Source organism: Mus caroli, unplaced genomic scaffold (genome assembly GCF_978045245.1).
Source record: "Mus caroli unplaced genomic scaffold, Mus_caroli_1 scaffold_8, whole genome shotgun sequence".
Classification (NCBI taxonomy): Eukaryota; Metazoa; Chordata; class Mammalia; order Rodentia; family Muridae; genus Mus; species Mus caroli.
In genome coordinates this window covers 71,730,307-71,755,547 of record NW_028227263.1, presented here as the reverse complement: position 1 = coordinate 71,755,547, position 25,241 = coordinate 71,730,307, and the positions used below count along the sequence as shown (strand labels likewise).

Genomic DNA, 25,241 nt, shown 5'->3' with positions numbered 1-25,241 from the left:
AGAGTGGATGGGACCTGGGTAAAGAAAGCAGACGTGCAGATGCCCTCTTTATAGGCAAGCTGTGACCTCAAAGTCACAGTGATGTTTGTCCAAAAATGTGATAATCTGCTCAAGTTCCTATAATAAAGAGAAATGAAGCTGGACGTGGTGGTGCACACCTTTAATCCCAGCACGTGGGAGGCAGAGGCAGGCAGATTTCTGAGTTCGAGGCCAGCCTGGTCTACAGAGTGAGTTCCAGGACATCCAGGGCTACACAGAGAAACCCTGTCTTGAAAAACCGTAAAAAAAATTTTTTTAAATTAAGAGAAATGAAACTAATGCCAATTTTAGAGACATTTTGGCATGTGTATATTTGTGTGGTGTGTGCATGTGTGTTTGTGTGTTCACATGTGTGGGGGTATATATGTGTATACACGTGTATATTGAGACCTGAAGCTGTTGGATATCCTTCTCAATCACTCTAATTTACCTACAGAGGTGGGATCCTTACTGAAACTGGAGTTCACTTATCCCTGCTAGGAGGAAGCATAAACATAGGCACGAAGCAAGAAATCCAGTGCAAAGAGATTTTGAACCATGTAATTGAGAAATGGATTCAAACTCCATCTCCTTGCTAGCTGTGGCCGCGATCAATTGCTTATGTCTGTTTGTTCAGCTCTAAGGCAGGGATAATCAGAATACATTTCCCACTGAGGCCTTGGTGGGGGGAAACTCTGACAATACTCAAGGATGTCCCTGTGTCCCCTGCTGCTCTGAGAGGTCTTTAAGCCATGGTGAGCACAGCTAAAGTAGCAAGAGTGGTGGAGCGCTAGAATTCTGTGCTTTGTTTTTAATCATGGAAACCTGAAACAGTGTGATTCTGAAATGATCTTTGTGTCTTGCCTTATGCACTGAATCTGTACAGACGTAACAATTCCCTTTTGATTTTTTTCAACTGGTTTTCAATTGTGCAAGTTTTCGATTATGCACAGTCTCCAGGAATGAATCAGGGGTGGAAACCACAGCTCTCCCAGAATGCTGGTTTTATGAATGCCATACTGTATTGTTGTATAGCATCAGTCTCATTCAGAATTTTTGCTTAAATGATTAAAAAAAAAACGAAGTATAGACTAAGGAAATATCAGAATGATACCTAATGTATGCCCTTCCTGGGGGTAGAAGCCATTTCTCTCTCACAAGAGCTGGCACTGATGGCTAAGAATCCCTTCACTCCTGCTTCAGCTCTGCCTCTGGGCTTTGGTTCTAAGCCCCAGCCCATCTTTGTGTATCCCTCCCAGGGTGTCCTTCTTCTCACCTGTGTTGTAGAAGGTGGTTGATTCGATGGTGCAGTTCTTGAAATACGTATCTGTGGATGTCACATCTTCAAAATAGCATTTGTCAAAGAATGTGTCCTCAAAGAGGACATGTTTAAAATACATCTTTATGAACCTGTGAGGAAGACAGCATCCTTGAGTGAAGTGTCCCAGGGAAAGAAGAATGCTTGTGACCAAATGAAAAGCACAGAAGGACAAAATCAAGAACGGTGTGGCAAAAGTAGCAGAACATGATTGCAAGCCAGACCCACTGCCAGACCCACTGCCCCATTTTTAACTGCTGCTTTTCAGTTGCTAGCAATAGGCTCTGGGGCTATAGAAGACAGCATCTGGCCTAGGTGTTCATGGAAGAGCTTGTGCCCATGGCATAACTCCAAAATTCCAATCCAAGAACCTTCGCATCAGTGCAACAGAAAATGTGGAAAGCATGAAATGGAGATGCCTTCAGCAGCTCCCTTTCCCATGAGCCTTGAACCAGTGCAGATCCCCAGGCTAGACATACATGTAAACAGATGAGCATTGTTCTGCACAGAATGTAATCAAACCAGCTTCTTTAGAGAACAATTTCACAAAATTTAACTTGTACATTTCCTTTGACTTAGGGATTATCTTATATGCATTTGCTCATATATTTAAAAAGATACATGCTGGTATTCATAACAACATTGCTTATAATAGCAACAGATTACTAAATGCATTCAACTACAGATGTATATGTGCATGCCTGAGAGCTAGATAGATGACAGACAGACATCATGCAGGCAGATCTATATGTATTAATATGGAACAATATTTAAGATATGTCAAATAAGCCAAATGTGATCTTGTAATATCAGATCTTGGGGAGGTTGAAACAGGAGGATTGCTTTGAGTTTGGGACTACCTAGTGAGTTCCTAGACAGCCTGGGCTACAAGCAAGTCTCTGTCCAGAAAGGAAAGAAGGAAGGGAGGGAGGGAGGAAGGAAAGGACTGATATATTAAGCAAAAAATTAAATCAAGATATAATATAGAGTTGATAGAATATGATACATGTTTTCAAATACATCTTCAGAGTTAGACCACAAAATGAAAGCAGGTTGGGGAGCCTGGATTTGGATAAGGATAGAAATTGATCAACTTAATTTTCACTTTAGACCAAGGGTATGTGGATGTTGTTGTTGTTGTTGTTTTGATTTTGGTTTATTTGTTTGTTTTCACTTAAAAGTGTCCCATTAATAATAAGTGGGCAAGGCATCTGGATACTTATGAGGTGCAGGTACATTGAGAAGCTGCTTGGTACAGCTCCAACTCCCCTGTCAACTTAGAAAGAGAGCATGCAGATCTCCGCTGTAGCATGGTCAGATGTTTAAGCTGGAAGCCTTTGAATAAGTTCTCATTCATGAGCAATTACAAGCCCCTTGTACCTTCATACATTTACACAGTTAAGCTTTAGCCAACCTTTTCAGAGCATGGTACTAATAATACTCATGGGTACTAGGTCCTGTCCTGTGAATAGAGAGAAAAACTATGTTCCCCAACCTTCAATCTAAGTGATGGGGAAAAAAATGGTGCTTTAAGCAAAGTAGACCTACTGCCAGATAGTGGAATCACAGAGACAGAGCAACACAGGATGCTGAGGGTCATTGCTCCTCTTGTGCACCTTAGATGCACTTTCTGGCCATGGGTAATGGCCAGTGTTCCATTGCACACTGCTCAGAGCCTAACCTAGAGATGCTCATCATTAGCTTCTGCAAATGGACCTCAATTCCCCCAAAAAGGAATTGGGCCAGTGATTGCCACAGTGATAGCCTCTGTCCATGTCATCAGAATGAAACTGGGAAACTACTGTTAAATATTCAGTCTCCATTGCTGGACACGGTGTAGAGCACCTGTAATACTAGCACTGGGAGTCCTAAGGCAGGAGGATCATGAGTTCAAGGCTAGCCTAGGATGTATAGTGAGACCTCATCTCAAGTACACACACACACACACACACACACACACACACACATCCAGCATCCCAGCATCCCAGCATCCATTTTGGAGATACAAGCAGGAAAATCAAGAATTCAAGTCACCCTCAGGTAGGAATCTGTGGCCAGCTTGGCCTATTCAAGACTGTGTCACAGAGGGGAAAGGTTTGGGGGAGTAGAAGAGGGAAATGGAAGAACAGAGAGAAACAGAAAACTAATTGGGACATTTTTAATACAAGAAGATGCCTATGGTTTCAAATATTGTACACCAGATGTGTTTACATAGGACAGCTATTCCTGTCTCAGTCTTTGCCTCTCTTAAGATATCCTTCTCTTTAATATAATAATGGGCTGGTATTTTAATATTCTTCCAAGGGTAGCTAAGAAAGCTGAGCCATAAATCAAAAGTGAATCTGACGCAGGCAGACCTTAAAATATGTCTCCAAGTGGGTTATAAAAAACCAACGTTATAAGGAAAAAGATAAAAGGAGAAAGGACCAACACATTTTATGAGTCTCTCCATAAGTCATCTCTTCCGATATCTAACTTGTACGTTGAGTCATCTCACAATTTCTCATTAGGAAGGTTCAGAGGCTGAAAGCAACATGACCACAAAACCCAAGTGTAGTGGTACCCACCTTCAATCCCAGAATATTATGGGTTCAGGGACAGCCTGGGCTATATAGTAAGATCTTGTCTCTAAGTACAGTGATTGGGGTTGGGGAGTGAGTTAGCAAAAGACAATGTATATGTTATTTCCTTAAGGAAAGAGAAGCCACTGGTAATGCAGAGTCTGGAACAAAATTATTATGACAACTTTGCTGACCCCAGCAGGCTCCAGTGGATAGTCCCAAATCTCTGATTATAAGGGCAATCCTGGCTAAACCAAGTAATTGACAAACAAAGCAGAGAGATTTGAACATGTGAAGAAGGGTTGTCGGGGTGAGAGGGAGGTAAGCAAGGCAGAGGGGAGAGTGGTCTGAATGCATTGCAATTTATACATGTGTGAAATTGTCAAAGAACAAGGCTAAATAATAAATTTAGAAAAGAATCATTATTGGGATAATCTATTTCAGTCACTCTCAGACTTAACGCTTTGTCCACCGAGGGATATAAAGGACACCAGATTCATACCAATGTAGCCCTCGTGTTTGTGGTCTGATGGTGTCACTGTCATAAGACTGACTCTACAGAAAGAGTTGATGATTATAATTGACTGTGATCATTGCCAAGACAGAGTCTAGACTATCCAGTCACCACCCAGGCTCAGAAAACCACTGCAGTGGAGCACACAGAAAGAATGTAAGAGCTTGAGGATCAGGAAGAGTGCCATGAAATGCTGCGTAGGGGGCGTGGCAGAACCATTATGCTCGGGAACTAAGAGCAGCCACGATTCCCAACACAAGAGCAAGCCGATAATATTTCAGCATACATAGGAGAGGAGCTCTTGAGGCTGGACTCTAGCTAAGGAGCTGGGGGAGGGAGAGTCATTTATCTTCATGAGTATGCCCCACCTGCTAATAGGCTGTCCATGCTGTGGTAGAGGGTCCCAAACCCATGTGCATACAGGGGCACTAATTTGACTTTAATGGGCTATAAAACAAAAGAGAGGAGGAGGGAAGAGGGAGGTGAAAGGGGGCAGTATTGGGGGAGGCCAAGAGGGGAAAATACAGATGGATAGGATCAAAATTCAGTATATACATATAGGGGAAATTGTCAAAAATGAATCCAAAACATTCTTTTTGAAAAAAAAATGTGTTTGATAGACTCACCAGGACACATGTCATAACAAAAAGAATAAATTGCTGAAATTATATATAATTCAAAAGAAACTATCAAATAGACACAGAGAAGAATAAAGACAGAAAAGAATATCTAAAACTACAAGGGCATACAGGACAATCTAATATAGGTAGCATTCATAATTCAAGATGGAAAGGGGACAGAATTTGTCAGAATAAATATATGAGACAATGGTGAATGATTTTCCCAAAGAAATATGGAAACAAAACAATAACTTGAGAAGTTCACAGACAAAGGTACCAGAAGCACAAGAAAGAGAAGGAAGGAAGAAGCGTGGTGCACACACACAGATAAATAGCAAATACAAGGTCAAGGTCAAGTGTGGGGCCACGCCTTCAATACCAGCACTTGGAACACAGAGGCAGGCAGATATCTGTGTGGTCAAGGCTGCCGCGGTCTGTATCACAGTGACTTCCAAGACAGGCAGGGCTACAGTGTGAGACCCTGCCTTGGAGGGGAGAGAGGAAGAAAATATTGAAAGGAGGAAGATTTTGAAAATCACATCAGATAGACAGACAGACAGGAAGACAGACAGACAGACAGACAGACAGACAGACAGACAGATAAAACTGTAGCAGGAGCCAGTGAGATGGCTCAGCAGGTAAAGGCTCTTACTATACAACTTAAGAATCTGTGTTTAATCCCTAGAATCCACGTAAAAGTGGGAGGAGAAAATACTCCACCAAGTTGTCCTGTGCATGCTGTGGGACACATATCTCCCCCAACACACATCACACACATGTACATATGTACATACGCACACATGTGCACACAGATACACACACACACACAAATACAACATGTACATAGAAACTTTTCATTTAAAATATGGAACAGTGGTTCTCTTTCTAACGCTGCCAACCCCCTTTAATATAATTCCTCATGTTGTGGTGACCTCCAACCATAAAATTATTTTCATTGCTACTTCATAAGTGCCATTTTGCTACTGTTATGAATTGTAATGCAAATATATGTTTTTCTGATGGTCTTAGGTGACCCCTGTGAAAAGGTCATTTGACCTGAAAGGGGTTGAGACCCACACGTTGGTTCTCAATCACTGGTTGAGACCCACTGGTATAGAGGAAGCAGAGTTTTCATATCTAAGCAAGACCCTTCCTACTCAGGAATTTTACCTTCAGTTATACTAGCAAGAAAAACTCTTTCTCATAAGAATAATTTTTTGCAACATTATTGTAATGGTGAACAATTGTCACCTAAATGGCCAGCAACAGAACAGATAGATAGTAGCATATTCATGAGATGAAATTCAAGTTTAAAAAACAAATGAGTTGTATAGCTATGCTAACCATCACCACAGCTGCAGCTACCTGAATAGGTCCAGCAAAGAGTGGGCCCATTAAACTGTCAGACAGAGAAGAGACCCACACGCCCCGCCCTCCCTATGGAAGCTGTAGGCAGTTGATGGCTGTAGGTGACAGAAAGGCATTGCCCTTAGTGACGTGGCCTCTGTGATTGGTCACACTCCCGCAGACAGCTTTGCACACATGCCCAGGTTACACCCAGTGAGACACCATGCAAAAACAAAATCAAATGAAAAGACACGAAACTAGAATAGAGACCTGGTAAGGAGGGGATGATAGTGGGAGTCAGAGGGGTAAGGGATGGAGGGAGGTGAAAGTGCCTGGAATCTATTTTGTGCATTGATGAAATTGTCACAGAATAAATGAACTTTGAAAAGAGTTTGATCCTAAACAAACAAAAAAGTTGTATCATAAGCATGTGCAAAGCAAGGAATGGAAGTGCACAGTTGTAATCCCAGCCAGAGGTGGAAGCAGGAAGATCAAGAATTCAAGAGCATCCTCAGCTACAAGGCAAGTTTGAGACCACCCTGGCCTACACAAGGCCCTGTCTCAGAAAAACAATAGTAATAACAATTAATGTATATTATATATTTTAGCTGAAACTTGACACATACAGAAGACTATTGGGCAATGCTTACAGATATAGAATTACACTGGAAAATACACAGAGGCATACACAAATATATAGCACCAACTTCTGACAATGGTGACCATTTCCTCCGGAGAGGCTGGAATAGTAGCAAGAATTCAACTCAAGATCTGAAGAAGGTAGCTTAGGGCGGTCTTTCTCAACCTTCCTAATGCTGTGACCCCTTAATACAGCTCCTCATGTGCAGACTCCCATCATACAATTATATCCTTGATACTTCATAACTGTAACCTTGCTATTGTTCTGAATCACAATGTAAATATCTGATGTGTAGGATAGCTAATATGCAACCCCCAGTGGGGCTGTGAGCACAGGTTGAGAACTGCTGTTCTATCATACAGTACATGCTTCACATGTAAGAGGTGCTGGAATCAACTCCAAGTAACTTCTCTTCACAAGAAGGAAACACGGTTCACAAAGTGAGTACTTAAAACCTAAGCTAATGACCTAGTCGTTATGGTTTATAAGGCTGAGTACCCCAAATAGCGTTGTCTGTATTGTTCCCTAGTCTCTCAAAGCACAGAATATTCCACCATAAAAAGAAGGCCGTAGTTCTTCAAAGGTGACAGGATTACAGAACCAATAATGAAGAAAAGTCTTAGGAGCTCAATTAGGCACAAAATAAGCCTCCGATAGTCAACAGGGTTCTTCTGTATTTTCAATCATAAACCTTTTATTGGGAGAAAGAAATCCTGTTTTCAGTGCCCAGCAAAAATTACAAAATGCCCAGAAAGGCTGTCAAGAAGAATGTACACGTGATCCACACAAAGCAAGAAGTGGTACTGAGAAATTCTACCACATAGTCTAATATGTGTTCCATATCTGAACGCTAACCTTCAAATGCAGGCTGTGAGACGGACAGCCCAGTATATTGCAGCAATTGCCTATGTTCACCACCTACTGTTGGCATTTGCAAGGGACTTTACTATATTGAAATTAGCCATCATTAGTGTTAAAACCCACATCTTATTTATGTGCTACTAAAAAGGGACCCTGGTGGCATAGTGACCTTTCACGCAGTGCATGGGATCCACCTGTGCTCACTGCCTGATTCTGCCTCCCCCTCTGCTCTCCGTGCTTCCTGCCGCCGTGCTCCCTACCTCATTTAATGGTGAATCACGAGCCTCATTTGCACTCTGAGCTACTCGCAGCTGACCTTTAATGGAAGCCCTGTTGACTTCATATGACTTTTTAATAACAAGCCTTTCTATTCCTCAATGGCAAGTCACCTCTGTGAACGGAGGTGCAGTCCCAGTGCAAGCACAACCCCAAAGGTTCAGAGTACAGCTTCAACTTCCCTTCTGCCCAAAAGAAAAGTGGAAATCAGCTCATTGCTTCCTGAACTCTCACAGACAGGAATCAGGCGCCTCTCCCTGGTACCCTTCCACACACTAACCCACTCACAAGCGGGTGCTGTCTCCTTGAAGTAGTCCTGTACAGTAGTCCCTTCAATTATTTAGCTACTTAGTTAATACATACTCAGACGGGAGCCCGATCTTTCTCTTAATTACTAGTAAGGGTAACCTGACCTGGCATTTTGGCTAAGAATATAAAATATGAATGTAATCTTTTGCCTTTCTTGCAATTTGAAAATCTCACGAACTCTGAGGCAAACACTATGTTGGAATGCAGAGAGCATTTATGTCCCATAAAATGTACCAGTGGCTGATCTCTTGGCCTGGGGCCAAAACTGGTCTGTGCACTTTGATTTCTTCTTGAGGTCGAGGGAATAGGTTTCTCAGAAGGATAAGGATTCGCTTTCAGTGGGACCTACAATACACGGAGGGAGTCTGAGGCCCTTCTACAGAGTCATTTTCGCCATGTGTTTAGTCAGTAAAATAAAGCATTTTCGTCTACATTTTAAAGCAGCAACATGTGCATGATGTCACGGGGCGGGGGGTGGGGGGGGAGCGGGGAGGCGCGGTGGGGGGGTGGGGGGGGGGGAGTGGCAGGGAATACCGCGCACAAAGGATGCCTTGGAGGATCAACAGCTTGGGGCTTTGAAAGAAGAGGTATTGTTATGTCCTGACCACCAGGTGGCAGCATAACACAAAAGACAAGCATGGCAAATTTTCAAATTTGTCCATGAAGACAGATACGTTTTGAATTCAATCAGCTTCAGAGGGGACCCCGTGACAGTGCCAATTTTGTGATAATGTAGTGGATAGGGAGTTAATGGCACCGGGAGCGATGTGTCTAAGCCATAGCATCTCCAGAAATTCCGCATAATTCTATGGTCACTCACCCACCACTTACCTCAGTGACCTTACTAGGTACAATTTCAGAGGGCAACTTCAAGGGGCCCATGCTATCCTGGAGAAAAATATGACCTGGAGCCTATTTTATGTCCTGCCTCTGTCTGCTACTTCACCTCCAGGGGCAGCCTCATAGAGGAGATACAGCAGTCTAAACTATCCACATCATTTGTCCCGCACGGAGGGAGATGAGTCAAATGAACTGAGCAATCTCACAAAGACATAAGCAGAACCTTTCTAAAACTCCAGTGATTTCTCCCCTAAGGACAAGACTCCCACTGACCACAGAACATACTGGTCTACCTTCTGAGGTAGTATTATATGAAGAATAACAAAAATGAGTTTCATAATAGCACCGAGAAGCTTCCAGGATCAAAGGAAAAGCTCAACGACCAGGCCACAGGTTGTTTTTTTTTTTTTTTTCAGGGACCTCTGCACTAAAAGTTGTCTATCCATTATTTCCCAGTGCAATGGCAAAGCCCATGGTCACTCGCACAATGACAGTCACACCCTAGGAGCTTGCTAAGCACAGCTCAAGCTCAAAAGAGGACACACTCAGCCCAGTGGCACCAGATGGAATGTGGCTTTCTGTAGTACCCTTTCATCAAAGGATCAAGTTCCCAGAAAAGACAGACACATTGGTCACCTTCTACCAAATGTCATGTTATCTTATAGTCAGGGCACAAGGGGGAACCCTGAGGGGTTGGTGCAGTACAGAGTCAGCCATCAGGGAACTATAGTATCTCTAGCAGTAAGGATGGGTTGTGAGGGCCACTATATCCTTGGAGTTCATCCTTAGCACACTGAACTCTCAGCATCCCAATGCTCTCTTCCAAGGGAACCCCAGTGACTGCCACTCAGGCCCAAGGGAAGCCCGTGGTTGCACACTTACTTATCGTTCACAAGCTTCCCATGTTGGTGGATCTGGTTTTCCATGGTGAAGTTGATCGTGGCGCCATGCACGTGCTCACCAAAAAACACCTTCATTTTAGACTTATATTCTTCATCCTGGAAATAGCGGATCATGTCAGGGAACCACACCGTCAGGCCGTAGTAACTGCAAGAGAGAAGGAGGAGAATCTAAGAACCCCCCCTGACTGGCTCATTCTTTCAGCAGTAGAATCTGCATCCATGACTTAACGTAGACCACAATTAATGTAGTAATCTGGTTCATTATTCCAAATGGAAAACAAAATTCGTCACATTAGCACACCTAAAAGACAGAAGAAAATGATAATCTGAAATACTTGATTAAAAGTTCACAACAACAAAACCTACCAGTAGATTAGGGACTGATGAACACTTTTCTAACCTATAGAAAACACATCTTAACTCAAAAACCAGAACTGTCGTAAAAAGGGAGGTGCTAAAGATATTCTCACTAGGTGAGGACCACATGCTCCTCACTGCTGACTCAGCAGCACTTAGACAACCTGAGTAGATGAAAGACAGAAAAGAGGAAGAGGGCTGAGCAAAGAGGTCAGTGGATAAAGTGCCCACTGTGCAAGGTTGAGGGTGGTTTTCAGATCCCCAGCTCCAGCATAAATCATAGGTAGACAAGATGGCCCGGAGAGGTAAGCACAGGGAATCCCCAGGGCAAGCTGGCTAGCTAGACTAGACAAAATCAACAAGATCCAGGTTCAGTAACATTCTGCCTCGGTAAATAATGTGGAAACAATCTGGGAAGATACCTAACTTTCCATGTCTGGCTTCCATGCACATGTGCACACAAACACACAAAGAAAGAGAGAGAGAGTGTGTGAGGGGGGTACATACATATACACACCACATATACACATGAAACAAACATAGAGATATATAAATTATTTTTTTTTAAGCTCTCCTTTTGAGTGATATAAATTATACCCCAAACCCTCAGATGTTACATCAAAGCGACATTTATCTGACTGAGAGCAAAGATGCTCTGTTCTATTGATAGCAGGGAAAGCACGTGTGGAGAAGAGCTTACTGCTGCCTAAAAATATTTCTGGTGGCTTATCTCTTTTGACCCTTGAATGCCACTTCCAGGAATCTAGTTCACTGACAAAGCAGCCCCAGTGCACCCAGGCCACAGATTATTTCGGGGATCTCAGCACTAAAAGCTGTGGGTCCTTAATTTCCCTGTGCAATTGCATAGCCCACGGTCTCGACGTTGTGGCACTGTTCACAATAGCAAAGATCTGGAAACTCCCAGAAGTCTTACAAGGGAGCCTTGGTTGATGACGAGTGATGGAGGAAGTAGTATGGGGTACTACTCAGATATTTTATTCCTCTTCAAAGAAGGAAGGTCCACAAACGGTAGGACATGCTGATAATCCCAGCATTTAGCAGGAGGAGACAGGAGGATCAAGGATTCAAGGAAAGCCTCAGCTACACGGTGAATTTCTAGCCATCCTGGGCTACATGAGCTCCATCTCAAAACGGGGGGGTGGGGGAGTGAGGGAGGGAGGGAAACCCAAACCTTAGTTGATTAGCGTGGATAGATACTTGGTACATATATTGACTACGACAAGCAAATGCAAAGTGTTTTTCCTTCAATAAGAAAAGGAGAACAAAGCATCTGCATAGGCTATGGAGACCTTGAGAAACAGCTACACATATTTACAAATCTTGGGAAATACCTGCATATATTCACAGACTTTGGGGAAAAAATATATAGATACAAATATACAAATATACAAATATATATATTTGCTTACATTTGTGTGTGTGTGAGAGAGAGAGACAGAGAGACAGAGAGACAGAGACAGAGAACAGGAAAAAACAGGAACTAAAAGATGCATGCTGGAGGCAGAAGGGAGGGGGTGGAAGACGGGAGGGAGCAGAGGTAAGATTTCCCTGGTGTTCTAACATTTGGAATATATTACCTATTAAATGAAATTAAATTCAACATAAAGAAATAGAAATAAAGCTCACTTTTTAAGCATTTGATGATTTGAATATTAGTGCTCAGTGTCTTTGACTTCCAAAGTGTTGGAATTGAATAATTCCTCTATAAGCTTCCTCTACAATCAGCCTGTTTGGGTCTGGAAGAGCTCATTTTCATCCCTTCCACCCAGGTACTGGATCACAGTAATTTACCTATATTCATGCGCCTATCAAAGAGATCACTAGAGCTTCGTTGGTTTTCTGGGGTGAAGGAGTTGTTTGGGGCCATAGTGAAGGGACCATGGCCAGCTCAAGCCTGGCAAACAAGTCTCTGGCAGGCCAAGCCCTCTCCCCATTCCCTTGGCCTTGCTAAAAACTGTTAGATTACATTCCTACAGCTAGCCCTCAAGGTCTAGTCCTTTATTTAGCCTCTTCCTCCTTCTGAGGTTGACTACCAAGGTCCAGCTACCAAATCCAGCAATTAAAAGCCCCCTTTGGCTCATGTAATGAACATGCCCAATTAAATCAAACACCTCATCCTAACATGGGTTTTCCCTCTTTACCGTTATAAATTGCCACTTACCTATGGGCTACTTCTGTCCTCTCTCTATCCAGAGACAGTCCTTTGTCCTGTCCACCTCAACTGAACAAATACCCCTTCCCTCCTCTCCCTCACACCTCCCCCGCCCTGCGCCTTGATCCCTTCCCCCTCTCCCTCTTCTTTTACCTCCTCCCTTGTCCCTGCCCTCTGTCTCTCTGGAACCAATAAATCCCCTTTGTGCTGGGACTTGGTCTTAGGGTGTCCTGAGGTGTTCTGAGGTTCCCTCCACATAGACTGTAGAACAAGGCACTTTCACAGATCTAAGTTTACAGTCTTCCTAATTGATCACTCCAGATGCTCTTTGAACCATCTCTGAGAGCTTTACACATCGTGCATAACACAGCCAGGAAGCAAGGTGCTGAAGTCTGAGGCTAAGACGAGCCCGGGGTGCCGGCCTGGGGTGCCAGCCTGAGGTTTAAAGGCAGAAGAACCAGATCTAGCTCCTTGCTTTGTCTTTTTTGTTTTGTTTTGTTTCCTTATTGCTGGACAAAGTATGATAAAAGCTGAAACTTTATCCACACCTCAACCTTCAGGAAAGTACAGGCATGTTCAGCTTCAGGCTAAATCCAAATGAGTCAAAACCCACAGGCCAATCTCACTTCCTTAGCCAGTAACAGGAAAGAAGACTGCCATCTGGCTGCTGGAACAAAAGGCAATATTGGCTCCAGAGCTTCTGAGAAAGGTCCCATTGGTTTAAAAAGAAAAAGCCAGAAGCTCAGTAATTAACAATTATAGCTAATGGTAGAAAGCGGTCCACAGTCAACAGTCAGCGCTTACCTGAACTCTCCTACACAGGAGATCTTTGGTGTTAGAAGAAGAGGAGGAGGGGGTGATGAATGTCACCATTATGATTATTCCACAAAGCTCATGTATACTTGAAGACTACGTTGTACACCATCAGCATGCCTATTTTCTATTTGTCTGCTATGCCTCAGAGTAGATGAAGGAAAAGGCAAAGGTTTTGTCCACAGGAAGCCTGCAGGCATTCTGCAAACGCAGCAGTAAGACTAGCCTGAGGCTAGAACTCCTCCCGACTGCTCTAAGGGATTCTGGTTGGGAGTCGAGGTTTCTGCTCTGAGACATGACTAGATCGAGTTGCTTGTTATTTGTGGCCCAAAGCATCCACTCTGAGACAAACTGTGCACCAGACCAAATTATAAACCAGGGACCAGTGTGAGATAGAACTTACCTTAAGGCCATGGTGAACCAGACCACAGCCAGAATCAGGGTGTTCATTCTGTAGGGCCCCATCACACAGTACAAGGCGTTATCCCAGACCTAAGATATACACCAGTGAAAAAGAGTTAACAGGAGGGACAGGTGACAGAGAGAACACATTTCTCAGATGTTTTAATAAGTTGTCTAGGACATCACAGAAGAAGGGGGTGGCCCATCCTCCTCCAGAGGAAGGAGCCCTGTCTTTATAACAAGGAATGTTCATCCCTTCCTTCTGGCCACCTTTGCACATCAACACCCACATAGCATTTCCCCTAGGAACAGGGTACTTTGGTAAATGTGACCAAAGGCACACCGAGTTGGAATTCTGAGGCATTCAGTAACCTACAGTAGTCGGTTCTGCACTCCCTACCCTGCATTCAGGGCAACACTTCAAAAATTTATTGACCACAAAGCATGAACCCTTCAAGTCTCAGGAGAAGCTAGCTGGCTACCTCAGTGCTCAACAGCCATCTTGAAACACTCCTGCAGAAACGGAATCAGTGTGTTCCTTCCCAAAGTCACTTAAAATCCCAGAGTCATTTATTTTTATCCTATCTTCCTTGCTATGGATTACTTAAAGAGAAGTTGCTGGAGAGAAAGGTGTGGAGAGAGGGTGCTTACTTAGACTATCAAACCCCTGATGCTAAGAAAGACCAGCAGGAGAAGACACTATGGTTTAAACACACTCATCTCTAGATACAAGGCAAGCTTAGAGGGGGCCTTGCCTAGAGCAGACACCTTCCTTGGGGTTGCTCCTTCTCCATCATGTCACATTAGCTTAAGGATGCTGTGTGGTCTTTATTCTTCACCCACTGAAATAATAGACTCCTGTGGAAACAGCCTCCCCTCCAAAAGTGTGCTCACAGAACATACCTGTTTGAAAATGGTCATGAACCTGACCAGCCAGCGCTGGTACCAAGTTCCGGTTGAACTCTGGATCTCAATGAATTCATCCATTTGCTTGGGAGTTTTGATGTGGGAAACCTGGAAAACGAGGATGGATGTGACTATCTCAACACAGTTTATCTTCAACTTTTTTTCTTCTAAATGTTTTATGTATTTGGCTTTATTGAATTATCTAGAATTTTAAAAGTGTTAGACAGTCCTCTGATTTTTATGATCTTTTTAAATGAAGATTTGCATGGCAGCTCTCGGTGAACTTTCCCATGTGGGTATGTCTGCCTGCAAGCAAAATGAACTATAGTTCATTTTGAACTATAGTCATTTCAGGAAATCAAGCCATTGAGAAATATGTGTTACCAGGTTTATAATATGTTGACTGACAAAAGCTGCTATTGCATTAAAATCCACACTTCTATTAGCTAGTGAGTATAAACATCAGGGCAGTTTGGAATACAGGAAAGCCACAACTCGGAGGAGGGACATTGCTATTTGAGACAGAACAGAATGAGAGAAAACGTGGCTTCCTAGACATCCCAATTTTCTTGCTAGAAATGAGAGTTCTGAGGACAGATAAAGTGAAATAGGTCCTGTGTCCTCAAACTATAAAAACCTGGAAAGTCTAATGTAAATCACCCTCACTCACTATAACAGCAACTTTCACGTCACTGTGGTTTTTAAACTAATCATTGAATTGTAGGAGTGCACATTCCTCTAGTTGAGTTAGCCAGGTCCACAAAGCAGACACGCTCCCCAAATTCACAGGACCAGAAGAAGAGCATGCAGTTTCTATTGGTCTTCTAACGAAGTGTTTGAATTGGGATAAAATAGAGCCAAGTTCTCCATGTATTTCTTTCAGCCAATAAACTGTGAATGTGAAGATGCCAAGGAGAAACCCGGATGAGGCTAGATAATCTTCAGGATGGCCAGGCACCTGCTCAACAACAGCCTGACAGTCACATCTGTAATCCAATCCTGCTGCCAGCTGCAGCTGAGCAGTCTGTGAAATAGTTTTTCCTCTGGGCGTCAGCTACTGCCACCAGAGGCCAAAGGGAAAGGATGATGGCAGATTTGAAAGCCCCTTATAAAGCACGCTCCAAATCACCAAAGCAGCCGCTGTGGTGTAAACTTTCTTTGCTTTGCTCCTTGGGGGAAATAACGCTCTGTTCCTGGGCTTTGGGGAGTGGGCGTGTTGATTTCCAGCACAACTGCTCCAATTTACAATTAATTAGAACACTTTCTTGGGTGCCACGGAGAAGAGCATATGGCCCGTGTTCCTGTTTACCCTGCTGAAGTTCTTAGTAGAATGCTCCAAGTCCCATAGACCCTCCAGGGTTTCTCTGCAGAGAAAGCTTGTAGCTGTGGCTGTCCAGGCGCGTGGGAGGAGCATATCAGAGCTTCAAAAGCCTGCAGCTCCTGAGTCAAGCAAGAGGTGAGCACTCGGATGAACAGCTTCAGGGCTAACCTCCACGGCTGAGCAAGCACATTTTGGAGTGCTTTACTTAAGGGGACACACAAGAACCAGCTGGTGGCTCTGCCCAGGTGGACTGAGTAGAGTATGCAAGCCCCTGCTGACCTGTCAGGACAGCTCTCTGAGGTCGGTCAACTTTCAGTTCCTTCATCCTGGTGTTTTTACTTCCTTCCCTTCCCTTTCTTTCCATCTTATCCTTTGCTTCCCCTTTCTCTTTCTTCCTTCCACTTTCCCCTCTCCTGCACTTTCTCCCTCTGTCCCTTCCTCCTTCACTTCCTTTCTCCCCATTCTCTTCTTCCTTCCCTCTCTGTTTCCTCCCTCTTCTTCCCCTTCCCCCCCTTCCCTGCTCCCCTTTCCCCTAATTCCTGGACTACCCAGTTTTCCACTTCAGCATAGCTCATGATCAACAAGTCAGTTTGGAACATTGAACCTATAACCTTTTAGTTCCTCTTTCCTATTAGGTTAAAAAAGAAGAAGAAAAAAAAAGTTGGGGAAAGTCACTCAAAGAGGATGTGACGCCCTAAGATCTAGGGAGTGGCATACACAGTAGGGTAAGAAAATCCCAGAGTCTGAGAGGCTCCTTGCACTCTGATCTCCATGGGCTTCCTTCCCAGTGTGCGCCCATCCCTGACATGAAGAACTCTGGTCCTGGAGTAAACAGCTTAGCTTTTGCCTTTAGAAGTTGGGGTGCTTGTTGGTTTTATGACCTCAAACTTCCTTAAAGAATATGAACTAGCTGACTGCCAGAGCTCACCCTGAGGAAGCTTTACCCTGAACACCCACAGTGGAATCCCAACCACCTCTGGGTAGGAGGTGCAGACCAGCAAACCACTTTCTGTTCAGATAAAAGCCTAATGGTAATGTGCTGGATCTTATCTCTTTGCACTTGGCCAAGTGAGAATGTGGGATCACTTTTCTACCAAGGACAGCCAGTCTCAGAAGCTGAGCCAGGTTTCCAGAAGTATTCCTTACAGAAGTCACAGTCCAGTTGCCCTGGGAGAGGCGTATGTGTGAAAGGTGACCAAGTGTAAGCTGAGAACCCAGTGAGTGCATTCCCAAGAAATGAAGGATGCATGCATGCATGCATGCACATGTGCACATGCACATGTTTTGTCACATTCTGGCATGGTGTGGAGGAGGACATCCATGCACAAAAAGAGGTTTCAAAAGAGGGAAAGGTCTGGAAGGGAGAAAGGGCCAAGCTATGCACTCTGATATCATTTCCATTATCATCAGCTTTTCAGTAACTCCACCAAGTTCACAAATGCTTGCTGCAAGTGGTGGGTGGGTGTCTGGGTGTGTATTCTATGCCAGGCTGATATGGTTCAAAATCCATTGCACCTGAGGCTGGAGGAAGAGAGATGGCTAAGGACACACCTCCCAGGAGGAACCCAGAGCTCTTACTTGCCCAGGCTGTGGAACAAGGAAGGAGAGGGCTGCAGAGATGATGGCAGTGGGCAGGGAGTCTGCTCTAATGCCTGGCTTCTGCAACTGTAGCCTTCCTGTGCATCATGGTCCATCAGTGTGTGTGTGTGTGTGTGTGTGTGTGTGTGTGTGTGTGTGTGTGTGTGTGCGAGAGAGAGAGAGAGAGAGAGAGAGAGAGAGAGAGAGAGGAGTGTGTGTGTGAGAGAGTATATGTGTATATGTGTATGAGTGTGTGTATGTGAGTATGTGTGTGTGTGAATGTGTGTGTGAATGTGTGTGTATGAAAGAGTGTGTGTATGTGAGTGTGTGTGTGTGAGAGTGTGTGTGTGTGTGTGTGTGTGTGTGTGTGTGTGTATGCTAGAAGGCTGGGAGAGCCATTGACCCTTAATATCTTCATCTGGAGTATTTCTATTGTTTGCTCTTCGTAATACATTTTAGTCATGAATTGACTAGTCCCATAAAAGTATAAGTAAAAGTATTGAGGAGAGCAAACAGAAGTAATGGAGGGGAAGAGAGAGGGGAGTGGGTGGGGAGGATGAGAGTGTTGCTAATATATATGGTAGACATATTTATAAATATGTGGAAAATAATTTAAAATTAAAAGTAAAATAAAATGTTTATTATTTTAAGTATGTTAGGAGCATTCGAACTGGGCAAACATGCCATTAAGCAATTTTCTATAAAGATAGCAATGCGCTAATTTATGAAAAATGTATGTCATAACATTTTTCACAGCTGTTAATATTTTGTCATACTCCAAGGCAGGCATTGTCTTTATTTAATCTCTGTAATAATGTCTTCACAGATACACTATCTGCCTGTCCCATGAGGAAACTCAAGTGCCCCCATGTAATCCCACCTAAGGATCCAGGGCTTTAAGCCACAGGGTAAAGAGGGGAAATGTGGGTGAATGGGAATTAGGTGGGACCTTGTCCAGAAAGGCTTCTCAGGACATACTGGTCTGAAAGGGTGTTATAAGTGCAGGTGTGGGGCAGTGGTGATGCACGCCTTTAATCCCAGCACTTGGGAGGCAGAGGCAGGCGGATTTCTGAGTTCAAGGCCAGCCTGGTCTACAGAGTGAGTTCCAGGACAGCCAGGGCTACACAGAGAAACCCTGGCTCGAAAAACCAAAAATAGAATCCAATTGCGCGGGACCTGAGACTGCATTAGTTAGGGAAGCAGAAACCGGCCTGAGTAGGGCCACAGGCCTCATCCGGCCGGATCAGCGCCGGGGTAGCGGGAGCGCAGGGTTGCCTGACACCCGCCAGCTACCCACGACCCCCGCCGCAGGATTTTGGGACTGCTGGTGAGTGGAACACAGCTTCTGCTCCAATCCAATTGCGCGGGACCTGAGACTGCATTAGTTAGGGAAGCAGAAACCGGCCTGAGTAGGGCCACAGGCCTCATCCGGCCGGATCAGCGCCAGGGTAGCGGGAGCGCAGGGTTGCCTGACACCCGCCAGCTACCCACGACCCCCGCCACAGGATTTTGGGACTGCTGGTGAGTGGAACACAGCTTCTGTTCCAGTCGCACCGGGGCAGCTGGGGCGCAGGGTCGGCTGACACTCACCAGCTACCCACAACACCCACCACAGGATCTTAAGACTTCTGGAGAGTGGAACACAGCTTCTGCTCCAATCCAATTGCACGCGGGACCAGAGACTGCATTAGTTAGGGAAGCAGAAAAACGGCCTGTGTAGGACCACAGGCCTCTTCCGGCTGGACCAGCACCGGGGTACCGTCAGCTACCCACGACCCCCGCCGCAGGATTTAGAGACTGCTGGTGAGTGGGACACAGCTTCTGCTCCAATCTTTAAACAGTGACAACGATAACAACTAACCCCAGAGATTACCAGATGGCGAAAGGTAAACGTAATAATCTTACTAACAGAAACCAAGACCACTCACCATCATCAGAACCCAGCACCCTCACTTCGCCCAGTCCAGGGCACCCCAACACACCGGAAAAGCTAGACACGGATTTAAAAGCATATCTCCTGATGATGATAGAGAACTTCAAGAAGGACTTTAATAACACACTTAAAGAAATGCAGGAGAACACTGCTAAACAGGCAGAAGACAATAATGAGAAAGCACAAAAATCCCTTAAAGAATTGCAGGAGAACACTGCTAAAGAGTTACAAATCCTTAAAGAAAAACACGATAACATAATCAAACAGGTAGAAGTCCTTACAGAAAAACAGGAAAACACATCCAAACAGATGATGGAAATGAACAAAACCATACTAGACCTAAAAAGGGAAGTAGACACAATAAAGAAAACCCAAAATGAGGCAACACTGGAGATAGAAACCCTAGGAAAGAAATCTGGAACCATAGATACGAGCATCAGCAACAGAATACAAGAGATGGAAGAGAGAATCTCAGGTGCAGAAGATTCCATAGAGAACATCGGCACAACAATCAAGGAAAATGTAAAATGCAAAAAGATCCTAACTCAAAACATCCAAGAAATACAGGACGCAATGAGAAGACCAAACCTACGGATAATAGGAGTGGATGAGAATGAAGATTTTCAACTCAAAGGACCAGCAAACATCTTCAACAAAATTATAGAAGAAAACTTCCCAAATCTAAAGAAAGAGATGCCCATGAACATACAAGAAGCCTACAGAACTCCAAATAGACTGGACCAGAAAAGAAATACCTCCCGACACATAATAATCAGAGCAACAAATGCTCTAAATAAAGATAGAATACTTAAAGCAGTAAGAGAAAAAGGCCAAGTAACATATAAAGGCAAGCCTATCAGAATTACACCAGATTTTTCACCAGAGACTATGAAAGCCAGAAGATCCTGGACGGATGTTATACAGACACTAAAAGAACACAAATTCCAGCCCAGGCTACTATACCCAGCCAAACTCTCAATTAACATAGATGGAGAAACCAAAGTATTCCACGACAAAACCATATTCACACATTATCTCTCCATGAATCCAGCCCTTCAAAGGATAATAACAGAAAAAAACCAATACAAGGACAGGAACCACGCCCTAGAAACAACAAGAAGGTAATCCCTCAACAAACCTAAAAGAAGACAGCCACAAGAACAAAATGCCAACTTTAACAACAAAAATAACAGGAAACAACAATTACTTTTCCTTAATATCTCTTAATATCAATGGACTCAACTCCCCGATAAAAAGACATAGACTAACAAACTGGCTACACAAACAAGACCCAACATTTTGCTGCTTACAGGAAACTCATCTCAGAGAAAAGGATAGACACTACCTCAGAATGAAAGGCTGGAAAACAATTTTCCAAGCAAATGGCATGAAGAAACAAGCTGGAGTAGCCATTCTAATATCTGATAAGATTGACTTCCAACCCAAAGTCATTAAAAAAGACAGGGAGGGACACTTCATACTCATCAAAGGTAAAATCCTCCAAGAGGAACTATCAATCCTGAATATCTATGCTCCAAATACAAAGGCAGCCACATTCATTAAAGAAACTTTAATAAAGCTCAAAGCACACATTGCACCTCATACAATAATAGTGGGAGACTTCAACACACCACTTTCACCAATGGACAGATGATGGAAACAGAAACTAAACAGGGACACAGTGAAACTAAGAGAAATTATGAATCAAATGGATCTGGCAGATATCTACAGAACATTCTATCCTAAAACAAAAGGATATACCTTCTTCTCAGCACCTCATGGTACCTTCTCCAAAATTGACCACATAATTGGTCACAAAGCAGGCCTCAACAGATATAAAAATATTGAAATTGTCCCATGCATCCTATCAGATCACCATGGACTAAGGCTGATCTTCAATAACAAAATAAATAATAGAAAGCCAACCTTCACGTGGAAACTGAACAACACTCTTCTCAATGATACCTTGGTCAAGGAAGGAATAAAGAAAGAAATTAAGGACTTTTTAGAGTTCAATGAAAATGAAGCCACAACATACCCAAACTTATGGGACGCAATGAAAGCATTTCTAAGAGGAAAACTCATAGCTATGAGTGCCTCCAAAAGGAAACTAGAGAGAGCACACATTAGCAGCTTGACAACACACCTAAAAGCACTAGAACAAAAGGAAGCAAATTCACCCAAGAGGAGTAGACGGCAGGAAATAATCAAACTCAGGGGTGAAATCAACCAAGTGGAAACAAGAAAAACTATTCAAAGAATCAACCAATCAAGGAGCTGGTTCTTTGAGAAAATCAACAAGATAGATAAACCCTTAGCCAGACTCACTAGAGGGCACAGGGAAAGCATCCTAATTAACAAAATCAGAAATGAAAAAGGAGACATAACAACAGATCCTGAAGACATCCAAAACACCATCAGATCCTTCTACCAAAGGCTATACTCAACAAAACTGGAGAACCTGGATGAAATGGAAAAGTTCCTAGACAGATACCAGGTACCAAAGTTGAATCAAGATCAGGTTAATGATCTAAACAGCCCTATATCCCCCAAAGAAATAGAAGCAGTCATTAATAGTCTCCCAACTAAAAAAAGCCCAGGACCAGATGGGTTTAGTGCAGAGTTCTATCAGACCTTCAAAGAAGATCTAATCCCAGTTCTTCACAAACTATTCCACAAAATAGAAACAGAAGGTACTCTACCCAACTCATTCTATGAAGCCACAATTACTCTGATACCTAAACCACAAAAAGACCCAACAAAGATAGAAAACTTCAGACCAATATCCCTTATGAATATTGATGCAAAAATCCTCAATAAAGTTCTTGCTAACCGAATCCAAGAACACATCAAAACAATCATCCATCCTGACCAAGTAGGTTTCATCCCAGGGATGCAGGGATGGTTCAATATACGGAAATCCATCAACGTAATCCAGTATATAAACAAACTCAAAGACAAAAACCACATGGTCATCTCCTTAGATGCGGAAAAAGCATTTGACAAGATCCAACACCCATTCATGATAAAAGTCTTGGAAAGATCAGGAATTCAAGGCCCATACCTAAACATGATAAAAGCAATCTACAGCAAACCAGTAGCCAACATCAAAGTAAATGGTGAGAAGCTTGAAGCAATCCCTCTAAAATCAGGGACTAGACAAGGCTGTCCACTTTCTCCATACCTATTCAACATTGTACTTGAAGTCCTAGCCAGAGCAATTCGACAACAAAAGGAGATCAAAGGGATACAAATTGGAAAAGATGAAGTCAAAATATCACTTTTTGCAGATGATATGATAGTATATATAAGTGACCCTAAAAATTCCACCAGAGAACTCCTAAGCCTGATAAACAGCTTCGGTGAAGTAGCTGGATATAAAATTAACTCAAACAAATCAATGGCCTTTCTCTACACAAAGAATAAACAGGCTGAGAAAGAAATTAGGGAAACAACACCCTTCTCAATAGTCACAAATAATATAAAATATCTTGGCGTGACTCTAACTAAGGAAGTGAAAGATCTGTATAATAAAAACTTCAAGTCTCTGAAGAAAGAAATTATAGAAGATCTCAGAAGATGGAAAGATCTCCCATGCTCATGGATTGGCAGGATCAACATTGTAAAAATGGCTATCTTGCCAAAAGCAATCTACAGATTCAATGCAATCCCCATCAAAATTCCAACTCAATTCTTCAACGAATTAGAAAGAGCAATTTGCAAATTCATCTGGAATAACAAAAAACCTAGGATAGCAAAAACTCTTCTCAAGGATAAAAGAACCTCTGGTGGAATCACCATGCCGGACCTAAAGCTCTACTACAGAGCAATTGTGATAAAAACTGCATGGTACTGGTATAGTGACAGACAAATAGACCAATGGAATAGAATTGAAGACCCAGAAATGAACCCACACACCTATGGTCACTTGATCTTCGACAAGGGAGCTAAAAACATCCAGTGGAAGAAAGACAGCATTTTCAACAAATGGTGCTGGCACAACTGGTTGTTAACATGTAGAAGAATGCGAATCGATCCATTCCTATCTCCTTGTACTAAGGTCAAGTCTAAGTGGATTAAGGAACTTCACATAAAACCAGAGACACTGAAACTTATAGAGGAGAAAGTGGGGAAAAGCCTTGAAGATATGGGCACAGGGGAAAAATTCCTGAATAGAACAGTAATGGCTTGTGCTGTAAGATCGAGAATTGACAAGTGGGACCTCATGAAACTACAAAGCTTCTGCAAGGCTAAAGACACCATCAATAAGACAAAAAAACCACCAACAGATTGGGAAAGGATCTTCACCTATCCTAAATCAGATAAGGGACTAATATCCAATATATATAAAGAACTCAAGAAGGTGGACTCCAGAAAGTCAAATAACCCCATTAAAAAATGGGGCTCAGAACTGAACAAAGAATTCTCACCTGAGGAATACCGAATGGCAGAGAAGCACCTGAAAAAATGTTCAACATCCTTAATCATCAGGGAAATGCAAATCAAAACAACCCTGAGATTCCACCTCACACCAGTCAGAATGGCTAAGATCAAAAATTCAGGTGACAGCAGATGCTGGCGAGGATGTGGAGAAAGAGGAACACTCCTCCATTGTTGGTGGGATTGCAAGCTTGTACAACCACTCTGGAAATCAGTCTGGCGGTTCCTCAGAAAATTGGACATAGTACTACCGGAGGATCCAGCAATACCTCTCCTGGGCATATATCCAGAAGATGTCCCAACCGGTAAAAAGGACACATGCTCCACTATGTTCATAGCAGCCCTATTTATAATAGCCAGAAGCTGGAAAGAACCCAGATGTCCCTCAACAGAGGAATGGATACAGAAATTATGGTACATTTACACAATGGAGTACTACTCAGCTATTAAAAAGAATGAATTTATGAAATTCCTAGCCAAATGGATGGACCTGGAGGGCATCATCTTGAGTGAAGTAACACAATCACAAAAGAACTCACACAATATGTATTCATTGATAAGTGGATATTAGCCCAAAACTTAGGATACCCAAGATATAAGATACAATTTGATAAACGCATGAAACTCAAGAAGAATGAAGACCAAAGTGTGGACACTGTGCACCTTCTTAGAATTGGGAACAAAACACCCAGGGAAGGAGTTACAGAGACAAAGTTCGTAGCTGTGATGAAAGGATGGACCATTTAGAGACTGCTGTATCCAGGGATCCGTCCCATAATCAGCTTCTAAACGCTGACACCATTGCATACACTAGCAAGATTTTGCTGAAAGGACCCAAATATAGCTGTCTCTTGTGAGATGATGCCGGGGCCTAGCAAACACAGGAGTGGATGTTCACAGTCAGCTATTGGATGTATCACAGGGCTCCCAATGGAGAAGCTAGAGAAAGTACCCAAGGAGCTAAAGGGATCTGCAACCCTATTGTTGGAACAACATGATGTACTAACCAGAACCCTGGAGCTCTTGTCTCTAGCTGCATATGTATCGAAAGATGGCCTAGTCGGCCATCAATGGAAAGAGAGGCCCATTGGACTTGCAAACTTTATATGCCC

The 25,241-nt window shown here is 43.2% G+C and overlaps 1 protein-coding gene across 6 annotated transcripts in view; it reads right to left on the bottom strand.

Annotated features, from left to right (window-relative positions):
* Sv2b (synaptic vesicle glycoprotein 2B) overlaps positions 1-25,241 on the bottom strand; it is a 197,320-nt gene that overhangs the window by 10,000 nt on the left and 162,079 nt on the right. For all 6 annotated transcript variants that reach the window (XM_021167119.3, XM_029479857.2, XM_029479855.2 and 3 more), the window contains 4 exons: positions 14,855-14,965; positions 13,953-14,041; positions 10,187-10,351; positions 1,295-1,428 (listed from right to left, as the gene is read on the bottom strand). In XM_021167119.3, coding sequence (XP_021022778.1) covers positions 1,295-1,428; positions 10,187-10,351; positions 13,953-14,041; positions 14,855-14,965 — 499 coding nt within the window. The remainder of the gene's footprint in view (positions 1-1,294; positions 1,429-10,186; positions 10,352-13,952; positions 14,042-14,854; positions 14,966-25,241) is intronic.